This window comes from Lissotriton vulgaris, unplaced genomic scaffold, assembly GCF_964263255.1.
Source record: "Lissotriton vulgaris unplaced genomic scaffold, aLisVul1.2 SCAFFOLD_610, whole genome shotgun sequence".
In the NCBI taxonomy this organism is placed as follows: domain Eukaryota; kingdom Metazoa; phylum Chordata; class Amphibia; order Caudata; family Salamandridae; genus Lissotriton; species Lissotriton vulgaris.
The window spans coordinates 434,400-459,017 of record NW_028244781.1 but is presented as its reverse complement, the minus strand read 5'-3'; the positions used below and the strand labels follow the sequence as shown (position 1 = coordinate 459,017).

Sequence of the window (24,618 nt, the reverse complement as noted above, 5' to 3'; positions counted from 1 at the left end):
GAAAACCCACTGATCCGGAAACTTGCAGATATCTCTACAAACCCATTTGACCGCTATCCGCGTCCCATTGAAGCGCTAACCTTGCGAGGCTGAGACGGCAACGCAGCATCCAAAAACTCATCACTGCCTGAAGGCAAATGCCGGCAGATACGCAAAACCTCACTGCTGCCCTGATGGCATAATCGCCTCGGCAAGCAACCAAAACCCGATCACTGCTAGATGGCATAATCGCCGCTGCAGACAAACCAAACCATCTCACTGTCAGATGGCATAATCGCCGCGGCAGTCACCCGAAAATCAAAACTATCCGAAGGTACTTGATAGACAAAGACGATACTCTCTGAGGAAACATGCTGACAATTTTGCAAACCCAACTGCCCGCTACCCGCGGCCCATCACTGAGCTGACCATGTGATACAACCTCAACTGTGACAAAGGGTCACACATCAATAAGGCAACCTAAACAGCGACTTAAAAATTCTAAATGAATATGGAGTAATGAGGCAACTGCCTCGGTATCCAAAAATCCACCACTGTCAGAAGGAATCTGACAGGAGAAGACAAGACACAGACGAGGCGTTCTCTTGTTACCGCGCTCCCCAGGCCTGCCCTTTACCCCCAGCCTCCTAGGAGGCTGTTATCTTTTTCTGTTTTATGTTACAGGGTTCAAGGATCACGTCGCGGGTTCGAGGAGCACGTCGGGACGTCGGCGGACTTCTGTTCTTTTGTCTCTCCCTTGTAGGTCTGATTGGAGGAGCGGGCTGGAGCGTGCAGCAGGTTTCCCGGGGTGATCGCGTAGATCGGGAGCAGGCGGCAGAATGAGAGACGGCGTTTCTGGGTTTCCGTTGGTCGGCGGTAGATCCGGCGATTTGGTAAGGCGCACACACTGCGCTTACAGGTACCGGGGGTCTAAGGCGGTGCGGTGCACTCAGGGTTCGATCCCCTTACTGGCCATTGCTGTGTTTGGCATTTTTGTGTACCGCTTCTGTTCTCGTTTTACGGAGGGTACCGGGGCAGGGTCTTAGGCGGTGCGGTGCACTCGGATTCGTTCCCCGTACTGGCCATTGCTATTTGGGCATTTTGTTTAGCGCTTGTGTTCTTGTCTGTCGAGGAGAAAAGGCAGGTTCAAGGGTCACAGAGTTCGACATTCTGTGATTCACTGCATGAATTAGCTAACACTATTAGCCGAAAGATCTGAATCGCACAGCGATAGCTATTTAGGAACAGTGGTGAAATAATTGGGGGAGAATTAAGTACATGATAACACTACTGCTGCTCATGTAAAGTGCTCTGATACCTACTTGTTTGAGGTTTTTTCGGCTGGATACTCGCTTTCATTTTAAGTGAATTTATTTTGTGAATACCACAACTGCGGGGTTGAGTAGGTTTAGCGCTTGTGTGTCCAGATTATATGCTAATCTTGTTTCCCTTCGTAGGACCACATTAAGGGGGGCTCCGCGGGCTGGATGTCGGGGAGTGAGGCTGTGGATAACGCTAACAGGGGACAAAGGCTGGCCTGCACTTCCCTGCTTCTGAGGGCTGCCGGGCTAGAGTGCGCTTGCCCAACACCCAGGCTAGCTGGTGTGCCGCGGTCCCAGTTGTGTGGTGCTTACGGCCAGTCCGTGTACCTCCAACTTCAGCAGGTAAAAGAGGTGCTAGGTCTGTGAGGACAGTGTTACTACAGGTCAGGGCGTAGGGTACCTGGCAGTTGGTGGTAGAAAGAGGATGGCCAGTAAACGCAGTGCGAAAAGGTCCCGCGTGGAACACATGCTAGAAGGGATGATGAGCAGTATGGCGACAATGAATAGGAGATGGGGAAAGGTGGACCAGTTAGGGAAAAGCGTTGCGGAGGTCAGACAGAGGTTGGAAGCCCAGACTGGGTCAACAGGCAGGCCCAAGCGAACAATAGTGCTCCCGAAACCTAGGGGGGAATTACACCCACTCCCTAAGTGGGCTAGAGCCAGGAAGGGGAAGGTGCAAGATCCAAAGCCAGTTGGAGAGGGTCCTTCAAGGGAGGGTCCCTCAGGGAGCTTAGTGCCACCAGTGTCCCCTACACCTATTCCCCAGACCCCGGCTAACATACCTGCAATCCAGGCACCAGCTACGCCAGTGCCAACACTCGGTCCATTACCTCCATTGGCCCCAGTCGTAATCCCAGTGGTACCCACGTCCAGCCCCACGCCATCTACGGGGACCCCGTACCGAACACAGCGGCCCCCACCCCAGTCTTGCCACCAGCAGTGGTTAGTGAGGTCCCGCCGGAGCTAGCGGCCCTGATAGCGGCAGTTCTCCTGTGGCTAGGAAAGGGGGGATGTTACCATCTTCGGTTGGCGCCAAAGAAGTAGGGGAGGATCCTTCAAGAGAGGCACATAAAATGGTGGCTAAGATTATGGCTACCCCAACCGGCGTGGGGCAGAGTATTTCTAACCCACCCCAAGCGGTGCAACCAGAGGGCAACGCCGGAAAAGAGAAGATGGTAGAGCCATCATGCACCACGGCACAAGGCACATGTAAATTTAGACACGCAAGCTCCATTTGTAATCAACCTTCCCACCCTGAAACAACATGCCGCAAAAGAGGTAACACTTCCTCTGGAAATAAGGGGAGAAAGAAACAGGAATAATACAAATGTACAGCTGGTGTCACGTTCACCCATTGATGTGCTGGCTATGACTCCTTGGCTGAACAAGTACCCTGACCATGCTACTGCTAGGATGTTACAAGAAGGTTTTTTGTATGGTTTTAGGATCCCAGCCGTAGATTACAAAGGGACCCCAGAGTGTAGAAATCAGCAGTCTTTTAGAACCAATCCAGGGGTGGCAGTGGCCAAGATTACAAAAGAATTGCGTTTGGGCAGAATAGCGGGTTCTTTTGATCACATCCCTGTCCAGAATTTTGTTTGCTCACCCCTGGGCGTGGTTCCAAAGAAAGAGGAGGGCAAGTTCAGGCTGATTCATAATCTGTCAGCGCCTAGGGGTGAATCGCTGAATGACGCCATCAATGAAGAGATCTGTAGCGTGAAATATGCCCCTTAGACCAAGCAGTGGATATGCTAAGGGCTCTGGGACCAGGGGCTTTGTTAGCAAAGTCAGATATTGAATAAGCCTTCCGGCTACTGCCGGTTCACCCTCTAGATCACCATCTGCTAGGTTTTTCCTTTCAAGGCAAATTCTATATGGATATGTGTATGCCCATGGGTTGTTCTGTTTCCTGCGCCTACTTTGCAAAATTCAGTTCTTTTTTGGAGTGCATCTTTAGACGGATGACTGGGCACCAACACGTCATGCATTATCTGGATGACTTTCTTTTTCTCGGGTCGGCGGGCTCTCTGGAGTGTGCGGGGGCATTGCAGGAATTTTGCGTGCTCATGCGGGCTTTTGGGGTCCCGTTGGTACCAGGAAAGACGGTGGTTCCAGCAACAACAATAGAATTCTTGGGCATCGAATTGGACTCGGTAGAGGGTTGTTTTACGTTACATAAAGACAAAAGCATAAAATTTAGAGCAGCACTACAGCAATGTTTGGCCAAAGACAAATTGACACTTCATCAGCTACAGTAGACTGTGGGCCAGCTGAACTTCGCTTTGAGGGTGATACTGATGGCACAACCATTCTCCCGCTCAATCTCACAGACCATGACAGGTCTGCGGGAGAAGCACCATCATACGAGACTGCCGGCAGAGGTCCACCAGGACATGTGGATTTGGATTGCATTTCTGGAGGGCTTCAACAGCAGGGTAGTGTGGCTCGGTCTCCCCACTACGTCTGCAGAGTTAGGTTTATGGACTGACGCTGCGGGCAGTGTGGGATTTGGCGCCATACTTGGAGACAAGTGGGTGGCACGCCAGTGGCCTGCTTGGTGGGAGGAGAGTGGTCTGACAACTAATATAGGTTTCCTGGCACTATTTCCAATCTGGGTTGCACTGATAGTTTGGCCTCAGCAGTTGTGTAATCAATCTGTGATTTTCTGGTCTGATAACATGACAGTGGTTGAATGTATCAACCAGCAGGCGACCCGGTTTAAGATGATACTCCGCCTACTAAAAGAGATAGTGCTGGTGTGCATGAAGCTGAACATACAGTTTAGGGCCAAACATGTTCCAGGGGTACTAAATAATGCAGCTGATGCACTCTCTCACTCCAAGATGCAGGTTTTCAGGGAACATCTACCATCCGCAGAGGGGACACCAACACACTTCCCGGAAACACTCTGGCAGATTGGTGTCCCCAGCTACAGAACCTCGTGGCAGCTAGCCTAGCGCCCAGGACCAGACCAGCTTATGAAGGGGCGTTTCTGTTTTACTGCGCTTTTTTGGGGCAGGGTTGGGCGGAGAGATGGGATGAGTCAGTGAACTTCATCCAATACCTTGACGCATTGCACAGGGAGGGACGCTCAGCTGCGCCAGCCAGCCGGCACATGGCAGCTGTTTCTTTCTTAGCGCAGGTCAAGGGTACCAAGGACCCCACGAATAGTTTCATTGTGAAGAAGGCTCTGAAGGGGTGGCGTGCCTCCAGGAGACCGCCACTGACACGAGACAACCGATAGGTTTAGAGCGGCTGGCATCACTATTAAATGCCCTGGGTGGCATTTGCAGTTCAACAGGGGAAGTGCTATTGTTTAGAGCTGCCTTTTCACTAGCCTTTTACGGGGCATTCAGGGTAGGGGAGCTGGTGGCTAGCAATAAGCAGGATCTGCGAGGTGGACTCCAGCTTGAACACGCACAGATATTAAGTGATGCACTGTTAATTACCATTAAGAAATCAAAAACTGATCAGGAAGCCCGTGGTGAGGGGCTGGTACTTCATCAGGCACGAACTAACCCATGCTGCCCAGTGATGCATGTGGAGGCCTTTCTCCGCCAGAGGGTAGGTGCAGTAGGGGGGACACTTTTAATGCATGCAGATGGCACCCCACTTACCAAGTTCCAATTCAAAAGGGTGTTGGCTATGACAATTGGCAGTACTGGTCGGAATCCAAAACACTTGTGGACGCATTCGTTCCGAATAGGGGCTGCCACAGAGGTAACTGCTAGAGGGTTGCACAATAGCAGTGTGAAAAAAATTGGGAGATGGTCTTCTAATTGTTACAAGCGTTATGTGCGGCTGTACATGTTGTGAGGGGGCAGAGCAATTGGACTGATGCCTGTCTTGTTTGTTTGCTTATATTTCAGTTTCTCGAACCTGTCACGCAGGGCGGAAACTGCCATCAGCACATCACCAGCAAGTATCATCACCACGGCGGGTGCAAGCACAGGACAAGGGCGCACATGTTGTATGGGTTATTGGTCACTTTTATGTGAAGTGTGTCAAATCAGTATTTCTGCCAGCTAACTACAGACAGAGGGCTGAACAGGGAGGTTTCAGGGTTTCCTTCCATGCGAAAGGGGGTCTCTTCCTCAGTCAGTTTAGGGGGTTTGTTACAGAACTGCTGAACAGACACACCCCGCCGCCCACAGTGGTTATCGTGCACTTGGGCGGAAACGATCTAGTAAATTTGGGGAGAAGGGTCCTGATGGAGGAGATAATCTCTAAGGTAGGCTGGTTGGCCAGGGCTGCACCATAGTTTGGTCCCAGATGATACCCAGATTCAGATGGAGGGGTGGGGGGAGTCTGTCAAAGCGTTGAATCACTTGGTAAAGAGGATCAACAATAAAATAGAGAAGTTATTTAGGTCACCTCAATTGCAAAACCTAGCACATGGGTGTGTCAGGGGGGAACAGTGCTTCTTAAAAGACGGGGTTCACCTGACTGGTGTGGGCAATAACATATTTTTGGAGAACATCATGGCCTGGCTAGGGGGTCTTAGGTCAGGGCATGACCTTTCAGTGTAGGAGGATAGGGGGGGCCAGATAGTCGGGCAACTACGCTGGCCTGTGGCGGTAAGGTCATGAATGGTGAGCAGTCAATTTAAGGTCCTTAAGGGGCGGCGCCATTCTTGAATGGGGTTACCCAGGGGGAGGGACAAATGGTTTCTCCTAGAACTTCAGGGGCGGGACATCCGTTTGCATGGATGGGTGCAGGGGAGGGGGGAGTCACGCTTTCTTTAGGCTGGTTGGCCATCCCGCACGTGCACTATGATGTCACCAAACAGCGCTGAGTGCAAGGGCCCCCCTTTGTTAATGGAGTTCATGGAGCGTACGGGGGTAACCGGGGGGGAGTACCCTCTCGGTAAACGGGCCCTCTGCGCATGCGCACTCATACATGAGGGCGTGCTGTTTGATAAGGACCTGACACGGTTAGTGACTTTGCCGTAGGCCCAAATAGGATATGCAGAAAAATTTATAATGAGTGATTATGATTCAAAATATTAGTTTCGGATAGGAAATACTTTGTATTAGAAGTATGTTAAGGTTAGCCCTTTGATATCTGTCTACATGAATTGTAATCTAATGTCAACTACGTTTTCTGCATAAATAATTGTGTAAATATTGTTTATTTCAAAAGTGTTATTTTGCTTTTATGTTTTAATAAATATGGCTGGGGTGTTGAAGGACTCCCCGCCTTCCAAAGAAAATCCTCCTGTGTCCAATTTTAATAATTGTGGGGGAAACACAAGGCAAGGGAGGGGGATGGTCGGTAGTCCCTGACCATATCGCCACGTACATAAATACTTTTTGTTGGTATTTTCACTACAGGGGTATCCATCCACAGGGCAGCTGGGATGAGTTTGAGCAACATGACGGGCATCCTGACTCACATAAAATGGCGACAAAGTCTTTCCTCTACTCTAGACCTTGGAAGGGTGATGGGACTTGCCTGTGACTGGTTAGTGAAGCTGTCATTCAAATAAGTCACTTTCACTGAGCTTTGATGTGACTCAGGAGGTATGAAGCTGAGACGTGGCAAATCTATGTGTGCTCTACAAGCACCAAAGGGGATGGAAAGGACTGGATTGGAGTGTTTTAGTTGACAAGTGTGAATTTCTTTTTCTTCCGGAGTTTTATATAGCGCGAACTCGACCTGAAGGCATCAGAGCGCATTACACGAACACCAGTTGCGTTATAGACCAGCGCATCCATGTTGTTGGGCACGAAGAGATTAAGGGCCAGATGTATGAAGCTCAAATGGGTTCGTAAACGCCGAAATTCGCAGAATTTCGGCGTTTGCAAACTCATTTGAGCAAAATGGTATGTATGTAGCAAATTTCAGTGCAAAATAAGGAATCGCAAATTTGCGATTCCTTATTTTGGAATTACATTTAAGGAATCGCAAAATTTGCGATTCCTTAAATGCAATGTATGATGCAAAAAAATTTGCTAATTGTCCCTAAGGAATCGCAAATTACCACCAACTTCAAGTTGGTGGTAATTTGCGAATTTCTTGAAAAATGCCCATTTTTGCATTTTTTAAAGTGCCATGTGATGCACATACATGCCCTTAGGGTATGTATATGCACCACATTTGCACCCATGCTTATTTCAGGGGTGCAACAGGGTGTCCTTTGGACACCCTTGCACTCTTGAAATTATTCTCAATTTGCGATTAGCAAATTGCGAATCGCAAATTGAGTATAATTTCACATTCATTCCTATGGGCCTCCTGGCCCATAGAAATGAATGGGAAATTATTCCTTAATTGCAATTAGCAATTTGCTAATCGCAATTAAGGAATTTTAAGAAATTGCTAAAAAATAGCGAATTTCAACATACATGCCATTTTGCAATTCTCAAATAGCGATTCCTTAAAAATCGCTATTTGAGAATCACAAAAGTGTATCTTGATACATCTGGCCCTAAGTGATTTGCCGAGAATCACAGGATGTTGAGCGTCCCTGCTGAGATTGAACCCGGTTCCCCACCTTCAAGGTCAACCGCACATAGCAGTTTGGCCACTTCCTCTCCCCATCAATATAAATGTCATTGAACATGGCTTCAACCTTCCTATTCTCCTTCTGCTGTACCAGAATCCAGTGTCCGCCATAAACGGCAGAGCGGTGTCCCATGTACAGTCTCATCAGCACACTTTGGTCCAGCCCCTAGGGCGCCCATCACTTACCATTGGTTGGCATCATTATCACTCTTCTTTGCTACTTTCCATTTCAGCTGTACCAGGGAGGCGTCACTTCCTTGTCTGCCTGTGGCGATAGACCAAGTACAGATTGATATATCTTAATTAGTGTCCATCTGCTGCTCACAGCTGTGATTGAGGTACTATTTCTTATTTAATTTTTTGCTGTTTCATATAGCGCAAACTCATACGACCCGAAGGTATGCACAGGGCCGGGCCAGAAGCCCAAAGCAGCCCTGGCAATTTTGTCAGACCAGCCTCCTCCCCTTCCCTGGGGGAGGGGAGGGTGTTGCAGGTATGAAGCACTGCTGCTTTTGTTACTAGGAGCCGATACTGCAGCATTGCTCCAAAACCAGGCCCTAGTAGCAAAACCGCCCCCCACTGCTACGAAATCAGCCCCCAGCCTTCCGTGGAAATGCCACATGCCCGCTACGGCCAGTCTGGCCTTAGTGTTGGAGCTTTTTAAGTGAGCACTAGTTACATTACACAACTTCCCAATCATGTTTTTTAGGCACGGACAGATGAAGTGACTTGTGCAGAATCACAGGATGTTGAGCCGATGACGAGACTTAACCCTCGTTTCTCAGTTCAGAGGTTGGCAGCTCTGGTTGCCCACATCCTTTGTCCCCCTCCCACCCACCCACTCTCTTTCTCCATTTTGCTTCAAGCACTTCACCTGAGGGAAGTAGAGGCAGGAGTATACATACATACATGAATGTGAAAGAGGCTTCTGATTGTTTCTCTTCTGATTGATTTTATTGTTTTTCTTTAAGAGGTACAGAGCTACTTCCTTTCTTTTATCCACTGAAGGCCTAATAAATAAACAAGTCGCTGATGCCCAGCATTTCCACAAGCTATGCTACCTTGAGACACTCTGCTTTGTCACAAAACTTGCTGGCAATCCCTGAAGCCTTCTATGTCTTCCCCGAGCTTACAGTCACCCTGATGGTTATATTGCTCTAACATAGGGGATCATCACTATGTTGGGCAGACCGCCACCGACAGGCTATCAGTGGCAGTCTGTCTGACATATTCAGAATCGGTCTGACCGACGGATTACATTACAGGCGATTGGAATGCAGAGGTAGGGGAGGACCACCGCCTTCAACATGATCAAAGATCCCATCAGGACGGCGATCCAATTCCTAACCCTACAATGGGGGTGGTTCCTATGCAGGCTCCACCGTAGGGATTTGGATATCCCTTTCCAACTGCCTCTTCATAGTGGTCCCACCGCCATGAAAAGACAGCTGGAAGGGGACTTAGGGCCGCCGTAGGCCACTGCTAAGTGGCCTGGGGGGCGCATGTATTCCCCGTCCCCACAACCATACACCATGTGTCAGACACCTCATTGTGCCTGGCACATGGTGCATGAATGTGCACAAACTGCCTTTTTTCCACTGTTGTCCTTTTCTTAGGCCGCAGCACAAGACACAGTAGAAAAAGGTAGTTTCCTACCACCTACAAGGCGGTCTAATCGCTATATGGTGGGAGGGACCGCTGACTCCTTGTCGGGCGGTCCCATTCCCACTACGATGGTCGGTCGTCTGACCAATCGCCATCGTAATTAGGCCCATAGTTCCGATGTGTGAACATGCTTACGAGTGTTTATCATGTCGCTAATGGGCAGCCATGGAAGACAGAAAAGCGGTTCGGCAGCTGCAGGGCACCCCGTTAGAAGGTAAAACCTGGCAATGGAGAGATGATGGTTTTAGAGAAGCACATGCTCCCTGAAGCCCTGTTGCACGTTTAAAAACAAGCATTGTCAATGCAAATAGGTCTCGCCTATGCAAGCTCTAATGGCTTCGTCAATGTTTTTAAGCTATGTTGTACAACAGCACAGCTGCTATGCAGCATGACTAAAAGTTTTTAAGAAAAGCACTATAACTCGTTCAACGCTGGCTGCTTTATAGCATTTTTTTTTTACTTTCAACCATGCTGCACAATAACCATACAGCTGTTCAACATGTCAAAGAAAACATTGAATGAACCAAACAGCTTCACTATTTGCTTTCAGTGTTTTTTAAGCCATGTTGTACAGCTGAGTGCCTGCTGTGCAGCACGATTGAGAGTAAAAAAAAGTGTTATGGCGCTGACAGCGTTGACTGCACCCTAGCACTTTGTTTTACACTTTCAGCAGTGCTAGGGTGACCAGATTCTCAAAACAAAGAACGGGGACGGGTCATAGACATAGAAGTAGGACTATGGTTTGCAGTAACCATCGACATAAAAGTAGGACTATTTGACAGCTGTCATAGACATAGAAAAGGGACTACAATGACCGCTCCCTCCACAGACCGAGTGGGCACTTGCTATGCAGAACCTGTAGGTTGCGAAGGAAACTCACACTGTCACAGGCTGTTTGAGCAGGACCCTCGGTGTACATACATCTGTGAAGGAAACTTACAGTGCCACTATCTGTGCTGAGCCTGTACTGTATAAGAGAAACGCGCACTGCAACTGCACATGCTGCCAGGCAAGTGTGCGTGTGTGTGATGCTTGCATTGGTGTTGCGTGCATTATACCTGCTCTCTACAAGACAGGTGCTTGCCCCATCACTGCCCGTGCTTTCGCTGGTGTGTGTATGTGGTGTGTTGCAGCCTGAGGTGGGGGTATCAGCGCAGTTCACACGAATACACCTCAGGTGAAAGGGTTTAGTAGATATGCCACCTGTAGGATTAGGAAGGCCTGTGTTGTTATCCTGGCTGTCCTCACTTGACCTAATTGTGGGATCCTACGCATGACTTGCTCTTATGTGCTTTTCAAAAAAAGGGCAGGATGTAAGCAGGCACAGCGTTTGAACATAAGCATGATGGAAATTATACAAGATGCAATCTATTCCTCCCGCATACTTTGGAAGCAGAAGACTGGCTTAGACAAATGTAACTTAATTTCCTTTTCTGTGCCTCAGTTCACAATGCGGGCTACTCGAGAACATTAATTAATTCATTCAAGAGGTTTACACTGTATGTCACATAGGGAATTCATGGGTGTTCCGTATATAGGATATGTAAGAAATAAAGCCAGTTTGTCTCAGTGTCACAGAATGTGCACTTAGGAACTTGCAGGGTGTTCTCCATACAGGTGTATGCCTCGGCTAAAGAGTGTCCCCACCGGTGAATCCACCATGCATTATATTAATGTGCAGATAAATTCCTCAGGTGGTAACCATGTTTAGGTTGAATTTGTAAAGTACGATTTGGGTAAATGCCCAAAGGAAGATGCACAAAACTTTATAAGGAGCATCAGTCTGCAACACTTTTTTTCAAAACGCTTCAAATCATCACATTATTCAGTTCGACCAGATGAAAGTCATTTGTGGGGTGGAAGAAAACCTCACCGAACATCCCTCACAAAATGGTCAATTAAGCTGAGCAAGTATACGTTATCAAAGGAGAATATTATTGTTCTCAGTAGTGACCTGCTGTTTAAAAGACTATATTCCAAAAAATGCAACACCCACTCGTTCCAGTAAATGATGTCTTACTTTTTTCCTCCTAAAAACGGACAATGGCTGAGCAGTGTATTTACAGGTTTGACTAGACCTTTGTCGATTTCCCCCTCCATTTCCCCCCCCCAAACAGCCCCCCCCTCAGCTTTCTCTGATCAGACTGATGGACTGAGATTGACGTCAGCAGGGCAGCTTCTCCCTTTCATTGTGAGAGACTTTTGAGATCCCATAACTGCAGAGACTTGTGTTTACACCAGGTACCGGACCAGTATTAGTAGGCGGTCACAGCAGTTGAAAGGCCCGTGTGGTGCCGCAAGCAGGGCGCGAGGATTTGTTCTAATGTGCACATGAGGCCTGATTAACATCTTTGCAACACACCTGTAGGGGGACCTCTTGGAAGTCAGCAAAAGTACGTATGTGCCGCTGCGTGGACAAAGAGAAGAAAAACCCAGAGAGAAAATGTCTCTCTTCAAAGGATTTCCCTTCCTGCTACAGCGCTCACCTCAGTGACATCACACGCAGTGCAAACCGAGCATGCGAACCGCGACATTTGTGTGTATAACCCGGACGCTGTTCGAAAACGGGGACATTTGACTCATTTGGAGAAAAGTGTCGGGACATGGGAACACTTCTCCAAAAACAGGTACTGTCCGGGGAAAACCGGGACGTCTGGTCACCCTAAGCAGTGCTGCACAGCAATTGTGCTCCTGTACAACATGGCTAAACTACATTGACAAAGCCAATAGATCTCGCATAGGCGAGACATGTTTGCTTTGCCAGTGCTTGTTTTATTTTTGTCTTTGCTTTGCTCTCAGCTTCCACATCCATCACATGCTCCTTAGGTCTGCTTGAACGAAGATGAAGAAGTGAGGAGCTACAAAGCCTTCCTTTCAAAAACATCCAATAATTCCCACCAATACTATGATTACTACCCATAAGCCAGGAAGTTCTCACTCTCACAAAAGGAATTGCCACATGAAATCAGAGGTTTTGCACTTTTTCGCCAACGTTCGTCCAGTATCAGAGCCATGAGAAAAACAGTTTTAACCCCCTTGACTTCCGGCCTCTACACAGTGATGTGTTAGACATTCGCACTAATGTTTGCATAGAGCTTGCACAAACAGTGAAGGGCACTTCCTGTGATCTTTGTGTCTAGTGCTCAGGATGTAATATTAACACCGAGTGCACACTCTTTGTGATGTATATATACACTGCTGAGGAAACTGCACACTTATTTTCAGAGGTAACAGAAATTTACAAGGAATATTACCAAACTGCAGAGGAAACTATGCCACGGTTTTGACGTACGAAAAAGAACACATTGATTCACATGTAGCCTGATAATGGTGATCTAAGCAGGAATTCACTCACGTATGAAAACTTTGCACACTCTTAATGGAGTGGTGTCTTCACTGCTCAACTAAAAATGAGATGTGAGGTGCTTTGGTCTGTGGGACATTTTGTGGTGCTCTTTCAACAACTCTCAGAGGGATTTATATACAGACAACTTTACTAAGGGTTGCTCTTGGCACTATTTTTTCATAATCAAAATAAATTGTTCAATTGAGGTCCCTGCAGTGATACTCTCCTGTAGGTGTCACTCATACACTTGAGAAATCATGTAGCGTCAGTGCCATTGAAGGGTGGACGGATGCAATATTGCAGCCTTTCCATCTGCATCCCTCTTATGGATGACCCATCAGACGGTCCATGCAAGTGGTTCTTAACCTTTCGACTGCTGTATACCCACAGATTCAGTGCTGGAAGCTGGGGGACCCCCACCTTATATATTTCTACGATTTGAACCTCAAAACAACACACAAAAGGACAGAAACGACTACACGTCAAACAAATACACAGATTTTGATATATTTTATTTAATTCACAAACCAAAAAATGTGAAAATTGAAATTTTTATTTTAATGAGAAGGATAGAGCTTTTCAAAGCTTACTTTATTTCTGAACGTCAAAGCAATATGCTAAATTCTAGCATATCACACTTTCTTTTCTGCTCCTGATGCATGCTCTTTTTTAGGTCTCGCTGTATCAATGCGTAAGCATTGATGGCGAGATTATAGTAGGCTTTCGAAAAGTCTGCCTAAAAGGCGGATTAGACACAGTTCATGTGAGACAGGCGCTTGCACGAGGCCAGCCACGTCACACACCACCATTTGTCTGTGCCACGGCATCAGACTTCAAAGGCTGCCGCTCCCCCCCAATCACACTTCAAAGGCTGCCACTCCCCCGCCCCGCATCAGATTTCAAAGGAATGCGCTCCCGCTCCCCTGCCCCCGCCAGAGCAATGCCGAGAGCTTGTTTTAATACTCATTAAGCACAGCTCTTATGTCTCCCACATAACCTCGCACTTGCTCTCTGCTCTGCACATTCCTTGCACTCCTAATAAACTGGAAGAGTGAAAGAGTGCTTTCATCCAGAACTGCCCCATCCCCTCACAAAACTGACCCTTCATCTCTCTCACAAACACGCCCAGTCTGATACGGGTCTCTTGATACCTTAAGGAAGCTGTTCATGTAAGGGCGTCAATCTTCACCTCTCCTCTGTATCTTTGTCCAGCCCAAGCATTCTGTTCAGCTCTCCTTGCCTTGCGGATGTTGCCCTCCCATGGTGCCCGCTTCTGCCTCTCTATCGTGCTCCCCACCCTCCTCTGCTCTCACTACATTAAGATGCTTCCTGTCCCCATCAGGTTCACTACCTCCACCTCTTCCACACTGTCCGCCATGCTCTAGGGATGTTGTTACCTTTACTTCACATCTCTTTGTACCTCCACCCAACCGTGTGCCCCCTGCCTCCTAAACCCTCGTCACCTGAAAGATGCTACCTTCTTTCAGTCCTTCTTTTCCACTGACCCTCACTCTCCATATCATCGGCCCTCGTGACATGAATGAATCTGGTCCTCTCAAGCCCCCAGTCTCTGCTTCCTCCATCCCATTCTTATATTCTCGCCTCTCGTTAGGATAAGGTTGCTGGTCCTCTCGGGCCCTCATTCTCTGCTCCTTTAATTCTGGGCTCTCTGTACTTAATGCTGTTAGTCCTCTCAGGGCTTTAAGCACCCCCCTCCACTCCCATGCCTCTCATCATATTCAGGGCCCTTGTATGCTTACCACCACAACCTGATTTTTATTAAATTAGGTCATCTTAGCTGGTGGCTGGAGCCTTCAAAGCCCTCTCCAGCCACTGGCCTTTCCTTGGGCTCTGTTCTCAGAAAGAACAAAAAAATTCTAAGATTCCTAAAAGCAGACAGGCCCCCACCTACTCTCCAGCGAGGCACCCCCTCTCTTTGTTGCATAATTTATACCCATGCTCACCATCCAAATTTTGAGGTCCTTTTCTCCCTCAATGTATTTGAGTAAAACGCCTTCAGCGCCGTCGTCTCCTTTCCAAAATCAAAATGCACCATTTAACATCATTAATTACAATGAGAACGTGGAAAAACACATTTGAATCGCCATGTCTAATCGAGTTCATGGGTTTTATTTGCTTACATTGTGTAGCTCTGAGATAGCCACTGCGTGCATTTCTACTGGGGGGGGCTTGTTTGTTTTGTTTGTCCTCTGAGACATTCCTGCAGCTGTTACTTCTCCAGTGAGACAAAGTCACTTCCTCCTTTCCTGTCCTCCCTGTTTCTTTCCCTGTGTCCACTCTCCGTCGTGCTCCCTTCCTCCGCCCTCTCCTTCTTTCCCTCCCTCCCTAATCTAAACCCTCTCTTTTCCTTCCCTCTATTCCCTCTTCCATTCTACTCTTCCCTCCAATATCTCTTTCCTTTATATACCAATTTATTTCATCCATAGCTGTGTTCTCTTTTCCCCTTTCCCTCTTCATTCCCTCCACTGGTCTCTCCTCTTTTCCACCCATTATTCTTCCTTTAAATCCTTTCTTTTCCAGATTCCTCACTCCCTCCCTCACACTTCTCATCTCCCTCTAAGACTGCCCTGATCTACACCACCCTCCCTGCCCTGCTTCTGTCCATCGCATCCCTCCATTCCCCCCTGCCCTCCCTCTCTCTCCTCCTCTCACACTGCCAGACTCCTGGCTACTGGTGCACTAAGATGCTCCCAGCCGAGCACTGGACCCAGTGGAGCCAGCCACAGACCATCCATCACTCTTATCAGTGGCCACGTGGCAGCTCGGTGGGCCCTGACACCAAGGGGAGGGGGACCTGCGGGGCCCGGGCGGGAGGGGGCTGGTGGAGACAGGGAAAGTTATTAAGGTGATAAGCAGCCATTACAAACAACAACAACTGTCCGGACTGGTAACTTCAAACAAACGTTGCATAATGTATGTAGGCCAGGAATGTAAACAGTCAACGATACAATGCAATGCTATGCAATAATGCTTTATTGGCATTACCGAAGGTCCAAGGATTGCCAAAGCTATACTTTAGAAAACTGCACCTAGCCGGGCGGTAGGTGTGCGCGCAAGCGGCATCCTCGTCACACGCCTTGTGTCCAACCCCACACACACACATACCCACACACACACAACCACACACACCCCCACACACACCCCACTCACACACTGCCCACTCACACACTGCCCACTCACACAGACCACTCACACACTGTCCCCTCACACACTGCTCCCTCACACATTGACCCCTCACACCCCTCCGCCCACACGCAACCCTCCACACACAAACACACATCCCCACACACACAACCCCACACACACACAACCCCACACACAACCCCACACACACACAACCACACACACCCACAACCACACAACCACACACACAACCACACACACACCAGGATAGCAAAACATAGCATAGCAAAACAAAACATAGCATAGCATAACAAAACATAGCATAACATAAGAAAACATAGCATAGCATAACAAAACATAGTATAGCATAACAAAACACAACAAAACATAGCATAACACAACAAAACATAGCATAGCATAACAAAACACAACAAAACATAGCATAGCGTCACAAAACATAGCATAGCATAACAAAAAAAAGCAAAGCATAACAAAACATAGCATAAGAAAGCATAGCATAGCATAACAAAACATAGCAAAACAAAGCATAGCATAATAAAACAACAAAAAACATAGCATAGCATAACAAAACAAAGCATAGCATAACAAAGCATAGCATAGCATAACAAAACATAGCATAGCAAAACAAAGCATAGCATAATAAAACACAACAAAACATAGCATAGCATAACAAAACATAGCATAACAAAGCATAGCATAGCAAAACACAGCAAAACAAAGCATAGCATAACAAAACATAGAATAGCATAACAAAGCATAGTATAGCATAACAAAACAAAGCATAGGATAGCAAAACATAGCATAGCATAACAAAACAAAGCATAGGATAGCAAAACAAAACATAGCATAGCATAACGAAACAAAACATAGCATAGCAAAACACAACATAGCATAACATAACAAAACACAACAAAACATAGCATAGCATAACAAAACAAAGCACAGCATAACATAAAGCATAGCAAAACATAGCATAGTATAACAAAACATAGCATAGCATAACAAAAGACAACAAAACATAGCAGAACAAAACCTAGCATAACATAACAAACACAACAAAACAAAGCATAACAAAACATAGCATAACAAAACATAACAAAGCATAGCATAACATAACAAAGCATAGCAAAACAAAACATAGCATAGTCTAACAAAACATAGCATAGCATAACAAAAACACAACAAAACATTGCATAACATAACAAAACATAGCATAACAAAACATAGCATAAGAAAGCATAGCATAGCATAACAAAACAAAACATAGCAAAACACAACAAAACATAGCATAGCATAACAAAACACAACAAAACATAGCATAGCATTACAAAACATAGCAAAGCATAGTATAACAAAACAAAATATATAGCATAGCAAAACATAGCATAGCATAACAAAACACAACAAAACATAGCATAACAAAACAAAGCTTAGCATAGAATAACAAAACATAGCATAACAAAGCATAGCATAGCATAACAAAACATAGCATAACAAAGCATTGCATAACAAAACATAGCATAGCATAATAAAACAAAACAAAACATAGCATAGCATAGAAAAATACAACAAAACATAGCATAGCATAACAAAGCATAGCATAACAAAACACAACAAACCATAGCATAGCATAACAAAAACAAAGCATAGGATAGAAAAACTAAACATAGCATAGCATAACAAAACAAAGCATAGGATAGCAAAACAAAACATGGCATAGCATAGCAAAACATAGCATAACATAACAAAACATAGCATAAAAAAACACAACAACACATAGCATAACAAAACATAGCAAAACAAAACAAAACATAGCATAGCTTAACAAAACACAACAAAACAAAGCATAGCAAAACAAAACATATCATAGAATAGCAAAACATAGCATAGCATAACAAAACATAGCATAGCATAACAAAACATAGCATAGCAAAACAAAGCATAGCATAGCAAAACATAGCATAGCATAACAAAACATAGCATAGCATAACAAAACACAGCATAGCATAGCATAACAAATCAAAGCATAGGATAGCAAAACATAGCATAGCATAACAAAAAAACATAGGATAGCAAAACAAAACATAGCATAGCATACAGCATCACTCAGCATCACCACAGCCTCACTCAGGGGCCCAACAACATCACTATTCGCTACCACAGCATCACTGAACGCCACAGCATCACTCGTTCGCCACCACTACATCACTCAGCGCCACCACAGTATCAATCTGTGCAACCATTCAACAACAACTAGTTCAAATATGTTCTCTCAATGTTTCAAGCTTTATTACAAATGTCACAAAAAGATGTTAATATTTCACTTCTGTTCTTGGATTTTCGTCACAATAAAATACACTGAACATAATCTTCACAAAAGTTATTTACAAAAGTTTAAGCTATGGCCATTATACATTACAATAACTTTTCTTTAAGTATTAATTATTAACAAAAAATAAAAGCCATTGTTATTTGTAATATCAATACATCTAAGTCACGTAAATACAACACATATTGCATTACAAATGCTATAGGTAGCACATTTGCGAAAGTTAAAACTATTAACATTGTAAATGACAAAGCTATTAATTTAGCTATTTTCAAAACTAACACATAAATACAAAATTTGTCATTTACAATACCAATAGCTCAAACTTTCCTAATGCGAGACCTATTGCATTGCAAATGCTTGTTGTTAGTGGAAACCAGTGCTGCTTCAATTGAGCCCACCAGTCATCTATACAGGAATACGTTTCCTATACTTGCACTGCTTCCACAAATCAAGATAAGGATACCAACTTAATTATTAGCTTTCAATTTCAAATTCATTCACATTGAAGAGTATTTTTAATTTTTAATTCATGTTTTTTATGCATGTGTACTTTACAAATCTCTTAATAATATTTCATTTTCAAAGCAGTCATGGACCCCTTGAGCAGCTATCATGGAACTCCAGAGGTTGATGGACCACAGGTTAAGAACCACTTGTCTATGTTCTTTGTCCTGAGGGTATGGACAGGGCTACAGTTTTTCCTTTCTGGTCCAACATTGACCACTGTCTCTCTCTCTTGAAACAGTTAAACCTGTTTGCTTACTTTCCCAAAGTGGTTATTTAGGAATATTCACAGTCTAGCCTTTCTGACCCATTGCAGGACAAAAGGCTTTCTGAGGGAATGACACCTTGCTGCCCCAGAAAATTTCCTCTTTTTTGAAATCTTTATATCTATGCCCCCTTCCGCAGGCATTTGTTATTTGATCATTCCTCAGGTCCTTTTCAGCCTCCATTAGGGTAAAGGAAGTAAAAGGACAAAGACATGGATAATAGTGTGGACAAATACAGTGACTGAGGGAAAACACAATTAGGCAGGAACCAAATACCAAGAGAGGGTTTATAGCGATGGGCAGAGGATAAAGTGTAGAATTAGGTAGGAGGAAGTAACAGAAAAAGGCAGGCATGGAGGAGTAAATGACAGACTTGGCAACGTACTGACTGTTGTTTCACTGATGTTACAAAGGGGTACTTCAGTCCCAGGGGGTGCCGGAAACTCCCACATGCGACAGCCACAGTTTTTGATAATTTTTGCTTGGCCACAACTTTTCTTACAGGCCTGGAAATAAAACAAAACTCCAGTAAGTGACAGACAAAACTTCCCATATCCATACCCCTGATTGAAGAGAAGGGTGAGAAAATTGGGACCTCATGGACTAGCACATAGGGGCACAGAAGACTATGGCGAGGTTGAACAAAAAGTATGCTGTGGCAATACAAGCATTTTACCCTAGAATAACCTCCTTTCCTCTGTTAAGGGGACATTTACCAATAATCATCAAACTCAATAAGTGGATGTGTCAATCTCTCACTTTTATGAGCCCTGCATCATCTTGGGTGACTTCAATCTCCTAGACAACACAAGCTCAAAAAAACAAGAGGCACACTCTTCAACCTCCTCAGAACACCCAATGTGGTACAGCATGTCACACAACTAACACACTCCAAACGCCATACCCTCAACTTTACCTTCTTAACATCACCAAACAACAATCCAATGCAAGCTCCCCATACCCTTAGACTGTTCGGACCACTATGCCATCCCTATTTCCCTCCTCTGCGTACTGTAAACAGACCAAGGTCAACAAAAAGAGACCACCAAATCTTCAGAACTTTCAAAGACTTTTCCATAGAAAACCTAATGTTTGACCTCACCTCTCACCCCATTAACACCACATTGGATGCCAATACTCTTATAAGCAACAGTTCTTTTGGAAAGCTATGTGAACATCGAAGCCCCAATTACAACATGCAAGTGCAAGCCAAAGCCTTCAGCAGTATGGTATTATAAAGATCCTGCTAGCAATAAACAATCAATCCACAGACAGAAAAGAAAATGGGAAAAAAACAGAACCGTAGAGGACCTCTTGATACTGAAGTCCCTCCAATCAACACATAGATAGCTCATTATTTGAGCCGAAACAAAGTACTATGCCATCACCATCAATAAAACCTCCAACAGTAACGGAATGCTCTTTAAGTCAATCAAGCACTGCTTGAACCGCCTACCAGATCCACCTATTCATCCCTCCATAGAAAAGTGCAATGCCATTAACCTCTTCTGTGAAAAAATACAGACCATCCAATACCATTTCGATTATACCAGCTATGTATCCCTTGCACTCACCCCTTCCCGTACAATCTCGCAATGTTCAGGCTTCAAAGCCCTATCTCTCACAGATCTGGCTAACATACTCCACTCCCTTAAAGCCACTTCTTATGACAATGATGTTTTATCATTGTCCTTCATCAAAGCTCTCTCTAGGATGCTCTCTTTCCCCTACTTGTCATTATTAACGCCTCCCTCACTCAAGGCATCTTTCCTGGAACTCTCAAGACTGGCCAAACCCTCCCACTTCTAAGGAAACCTACACCAGACCCTGATGACCTCCCAGCTACCCGCCAATTCACCTACTATTCATTGACAGGATCATTGTAAAAGCAATCCATGTTCAACCCCAACATTTCATCAAAGCTAACCATCTTTTGCAAGACTACATGTCTGGTTTTGATCATGCTGGAGCACAAAGACAGCCACCTTATACACCAGACACCATGCCCTCTTGCCTGCGGATGAAGAGGATCTGGCTTCCTGATATTTCTGGACCTCTCAGCTGCCTTCGACCGAGTCAACCATTCCACCCTCATATGCGCCTTTGAGTCGTGAATGGGATTCACCAGCACTGTCCTTCACTGGTTCTCCTACTACCTTTCCAACTGACACTAGTTTGTTCACATGGGCACCTGCAGGTCCCAACAGATCCCTATGAAGTGTGAAGTCCCCCGGGTTCCATACGATCCCCTGTCATCTTCAAACTTTCCATGGAGCCACTTGGTACTCTATTCACAGATAGCAACATCAAGATGCAATACTACACTGATGATACATTTTGAACCTGATACTCATCAGATAGCTTTGCCCTAAACATTTTGCTTTTTCCAACAGTGTTCTGCTGATTCTCTTGTTTGGCCTTCAGGCACTTTCCCACTGTAAATGCAGTGTGAAAGTGCGCGCGCCCTTCCAACCCATGTTGGGAAGTGGCGCTGACTCAATGTTCTCTAACATGGAACGATCTGCCACAGCAGACAGGTGGGTACGCCTTAACATCTATACTGAGTAAACCCAGGAGCAGTATGTCAGTGCAGACCGTTGTGTGTGATCACCCACACCTACGGTGCCCGTGATCAAGTGTGCAGCCTCCCATCGCAGGTTTGCATGCACACTGACCCTGTCTCAATTAAACCTGTGTCTAGTCTGTAGTTGCAGACTGGTGTGGGCACACTTGTACCTCTGGTGCTGGAGACTATTTGTCCGGCCTGTCATTGTTGGTAAATTTGTGCAATAACGCACATGTGCCTAGGTTGTGAGGAATAACTGTGTATGTTTTCAATACCAATGAGACTTGCTCTTCCCATAAGTTAACATGGCGAAGCGATTGACATTACTTCAGGCTGCAATAGGGGATTGCAGTAGAGCAGCCTCATGATGTTTCATATTAATTGATTCGTTGTGCCAAACCCTTTCCAGTGGTAAAGGTAATTTTGGCATAACACATAGAAATTTCAATTATGGAATATGGACATTTCTATCCTCTCAGAGTCCCATGTGGCATTTTGCATGGTTCCAGTGGACACCAGGGGGTTGGGGGAGCAAATCTGTGCATTTCCAATCAACAGCCATAAACCATGGGCATACAAATGGGAACAACAGACCTCTGCCATTTGAGGGTCAGATGGAATAGATTGGAACAGCAAGGTTTTTGACACTTGGCCTCTCAGGGCTGGATCATGGCCTCCCTAAAGTTTAAGATCTACATTCCACTGCCCCATGGCAGACAGGCCTACAGTTTATGGGGCACATCTAGGGTTCAAAGGAAAAACCCTACACTGCCCCCTAACTTCAAAGGCTCACAATAGTATAACTATGGATGCCATCCTTCAGCAAAGAGTGAGATACACTTGTGGGGACTGGGAACCGGAGAACTGGACAATGTGATCACATTACCAGAGGACTCTGTTGTGCACACAGAGGATTACTGCTCACGCCAAGACCTGATGAAATGTGGTGCCCTGATGTGTGCTTTCCAAGGGCCTGTCTGTGGGCCTCCTGTTCTCTCTGGGATCACAGGGACATCAAAGATCTTTTGCGAGGGACGTACACTTTCTACCTTACATCTGGAGAGCGGTGCCCTCTCAAGTGCCCACAGCGGTTACTAAATACCAACGGGTAGCGGGGTGTGAGCGTGGAACTAAGACTTGTCCCTGGAGACCGGATTGTCTAGTGCAGAGCCCAACATCCTCTCCTATTAATTGCTAACCTTAAGCTTGTAACTTGACCATGTGCAATGCTCTGCTGCCTTTTGGCTAGGTTTGCTTCATAGAAATACCATATATAAACATACAGACATGAGGTGAGGCTCAGTTGACTGCCCCTCACCTCCTTACTGTAGATTCAGTTATCTAATCCTTACCTCTTGACTGTAGGCCATGCCATAGACTTCGGAGTAATAATTGCGAATTTCATGCCCCCTTGTACACCTACTGCTGAATGGCTCCTCGAGGCGATGGACATGTACCTGTTAAAAGGTAGAAATGGCATACATGAGAGTGTGGAGAAAGAGCAGCATATTTCTATCCAAAATGATCAAAACTGCTCAGAAAAGCACTCAGTAAATCCGGGTGCAAGCAGTTAATCCACTTTTTGGGGAAAACTCATGATTGTGGTGGATTAAGTGGATTACCACACTTTGCAGCAGAGATAGTGGCTCTTAAACTTAACTCTGGCTCTCCAGTATCTCCGCTGTGATGTCCATCTGGGAAACAACCTTTATAATGCAACCATTACATCACACTACACTTACAGCGCAGTCATTACATGGCAACATCCTTTACAAAGCATGTCACTACAACGCAGGCATTACAACACATACCGTTACAACGCATGACACTATATCACATGTCACTACAATGCAGGCATTACAATGCATATCATTACAATGCATACCATTACAGCGCATAGTACCCCTACACTATACAACACTTACCCTACTGTTGCACCCGCTGGAGTTCGAATAGTAATTTTTACCCCTACACTATCCAACACTTACAGTACTGTTGCACCCCCTGGCGTTAGAATAATAATTTTTACCCCTATACTATCCAAAACTTACCTGAAATGCAATGTAATGGTATGCGTTGTAACGGTATAATGCGATGTAATGGAATGCGTTGTAAAGGTAGTTTCAAAAAATGCGATGTAGTGTCATGCGATGTAATGGAATGCGTTGTAAGTGATGTTGCGATGTAAAAACTGCGTTGTAAAGCATGCGTTGTAAATGTATGCGTTGTAATGTCAGACATTCGTCCACCCACCTCCTGAGGACCTAATGGGAAGTGGCCTGGTAATCACACAGCAGGATGGAAGTTACCAGCCACACTGGGGTTACAAGTCATGCAGACATACCATACCCCTGATGTTGCTCCCTCACCCCTACCATTATGGTTGCAAAAACACAAGCAGATGAGTCACAGCAAGAACAGCATGGAGGGTGGAGGTTTGGGGTGGATGGTCTGCAGAACTTATTAACAACGTGAAATTCAAATTAACATTTTCAATCAGTAGTCCCAGCATAAAGATACTCTGGTAAGAAAGTGTAATAGGAATATCAGATTTTATAATTCATGCTCCAGCGTGATCAAAACCAGACAGGTAGTCTTGCAGAAAATGGTTAGCATTGATGAAATCTTGGAGTTGAACATGGATTGCTTTTACAATGATCCTGTCAATGAATAGTAGGTGATGGGCGGGTTGCTGGGAGGTCATCAGGGTCTAGTGTAGGTTTCCTTAGAAGTGGGAGGGTTTGGCCAGTCTTGAGAGGTCCAGGAAAGATGTCTTGAGTGAGGGAGGCATTAATAATGACAAGTAGGGGAAAGAGAGCATCCCAGAGAGTGCTTGGATGAAGGACGATGGTAAAACATCAATGTCATCAGAAGTGGCTTTAAGGGATTTGAGTATGTTAGCTTTGTATTGAATCTTTGGAATCTGAAAATACTTCTAAAAGGGTTCATTGTGTCCTTTCAATGCA

The 24,618-nt window shown here is 45.4% G+C and overlaps 1 protein-coding gene across 1 annotated transcript in view; it reads right to left on the bottom strand.

Moving 5' to 3' along the window:
• Nucleotides 1-24,618, bottom strand: part of LOC147666739 (epithelial sodium channel subunit beta-2-like) — a 55,960-nt gene that overhangs the window by 7,343 nt on the left and 23,999 nt on the right. Inside the window, exons 4-5 of the mRNA XM_086948915.1 lie at nucleotides 23,005-23,109; nucleotides 19,476-19,592 (exon numbers count right to left, since the gene is read on the bottom strand). Coding sequence (XP_086805041.1) covers nucleotides 19,476-19,592; nucleotides 23,005-23,109 — 222 coding nt within the window. The remainder of the gene's footprint in view (nucleotides 1-19,475; nucleotides 19,593-23,004; nucleotides 23,110-24,618) is intronic.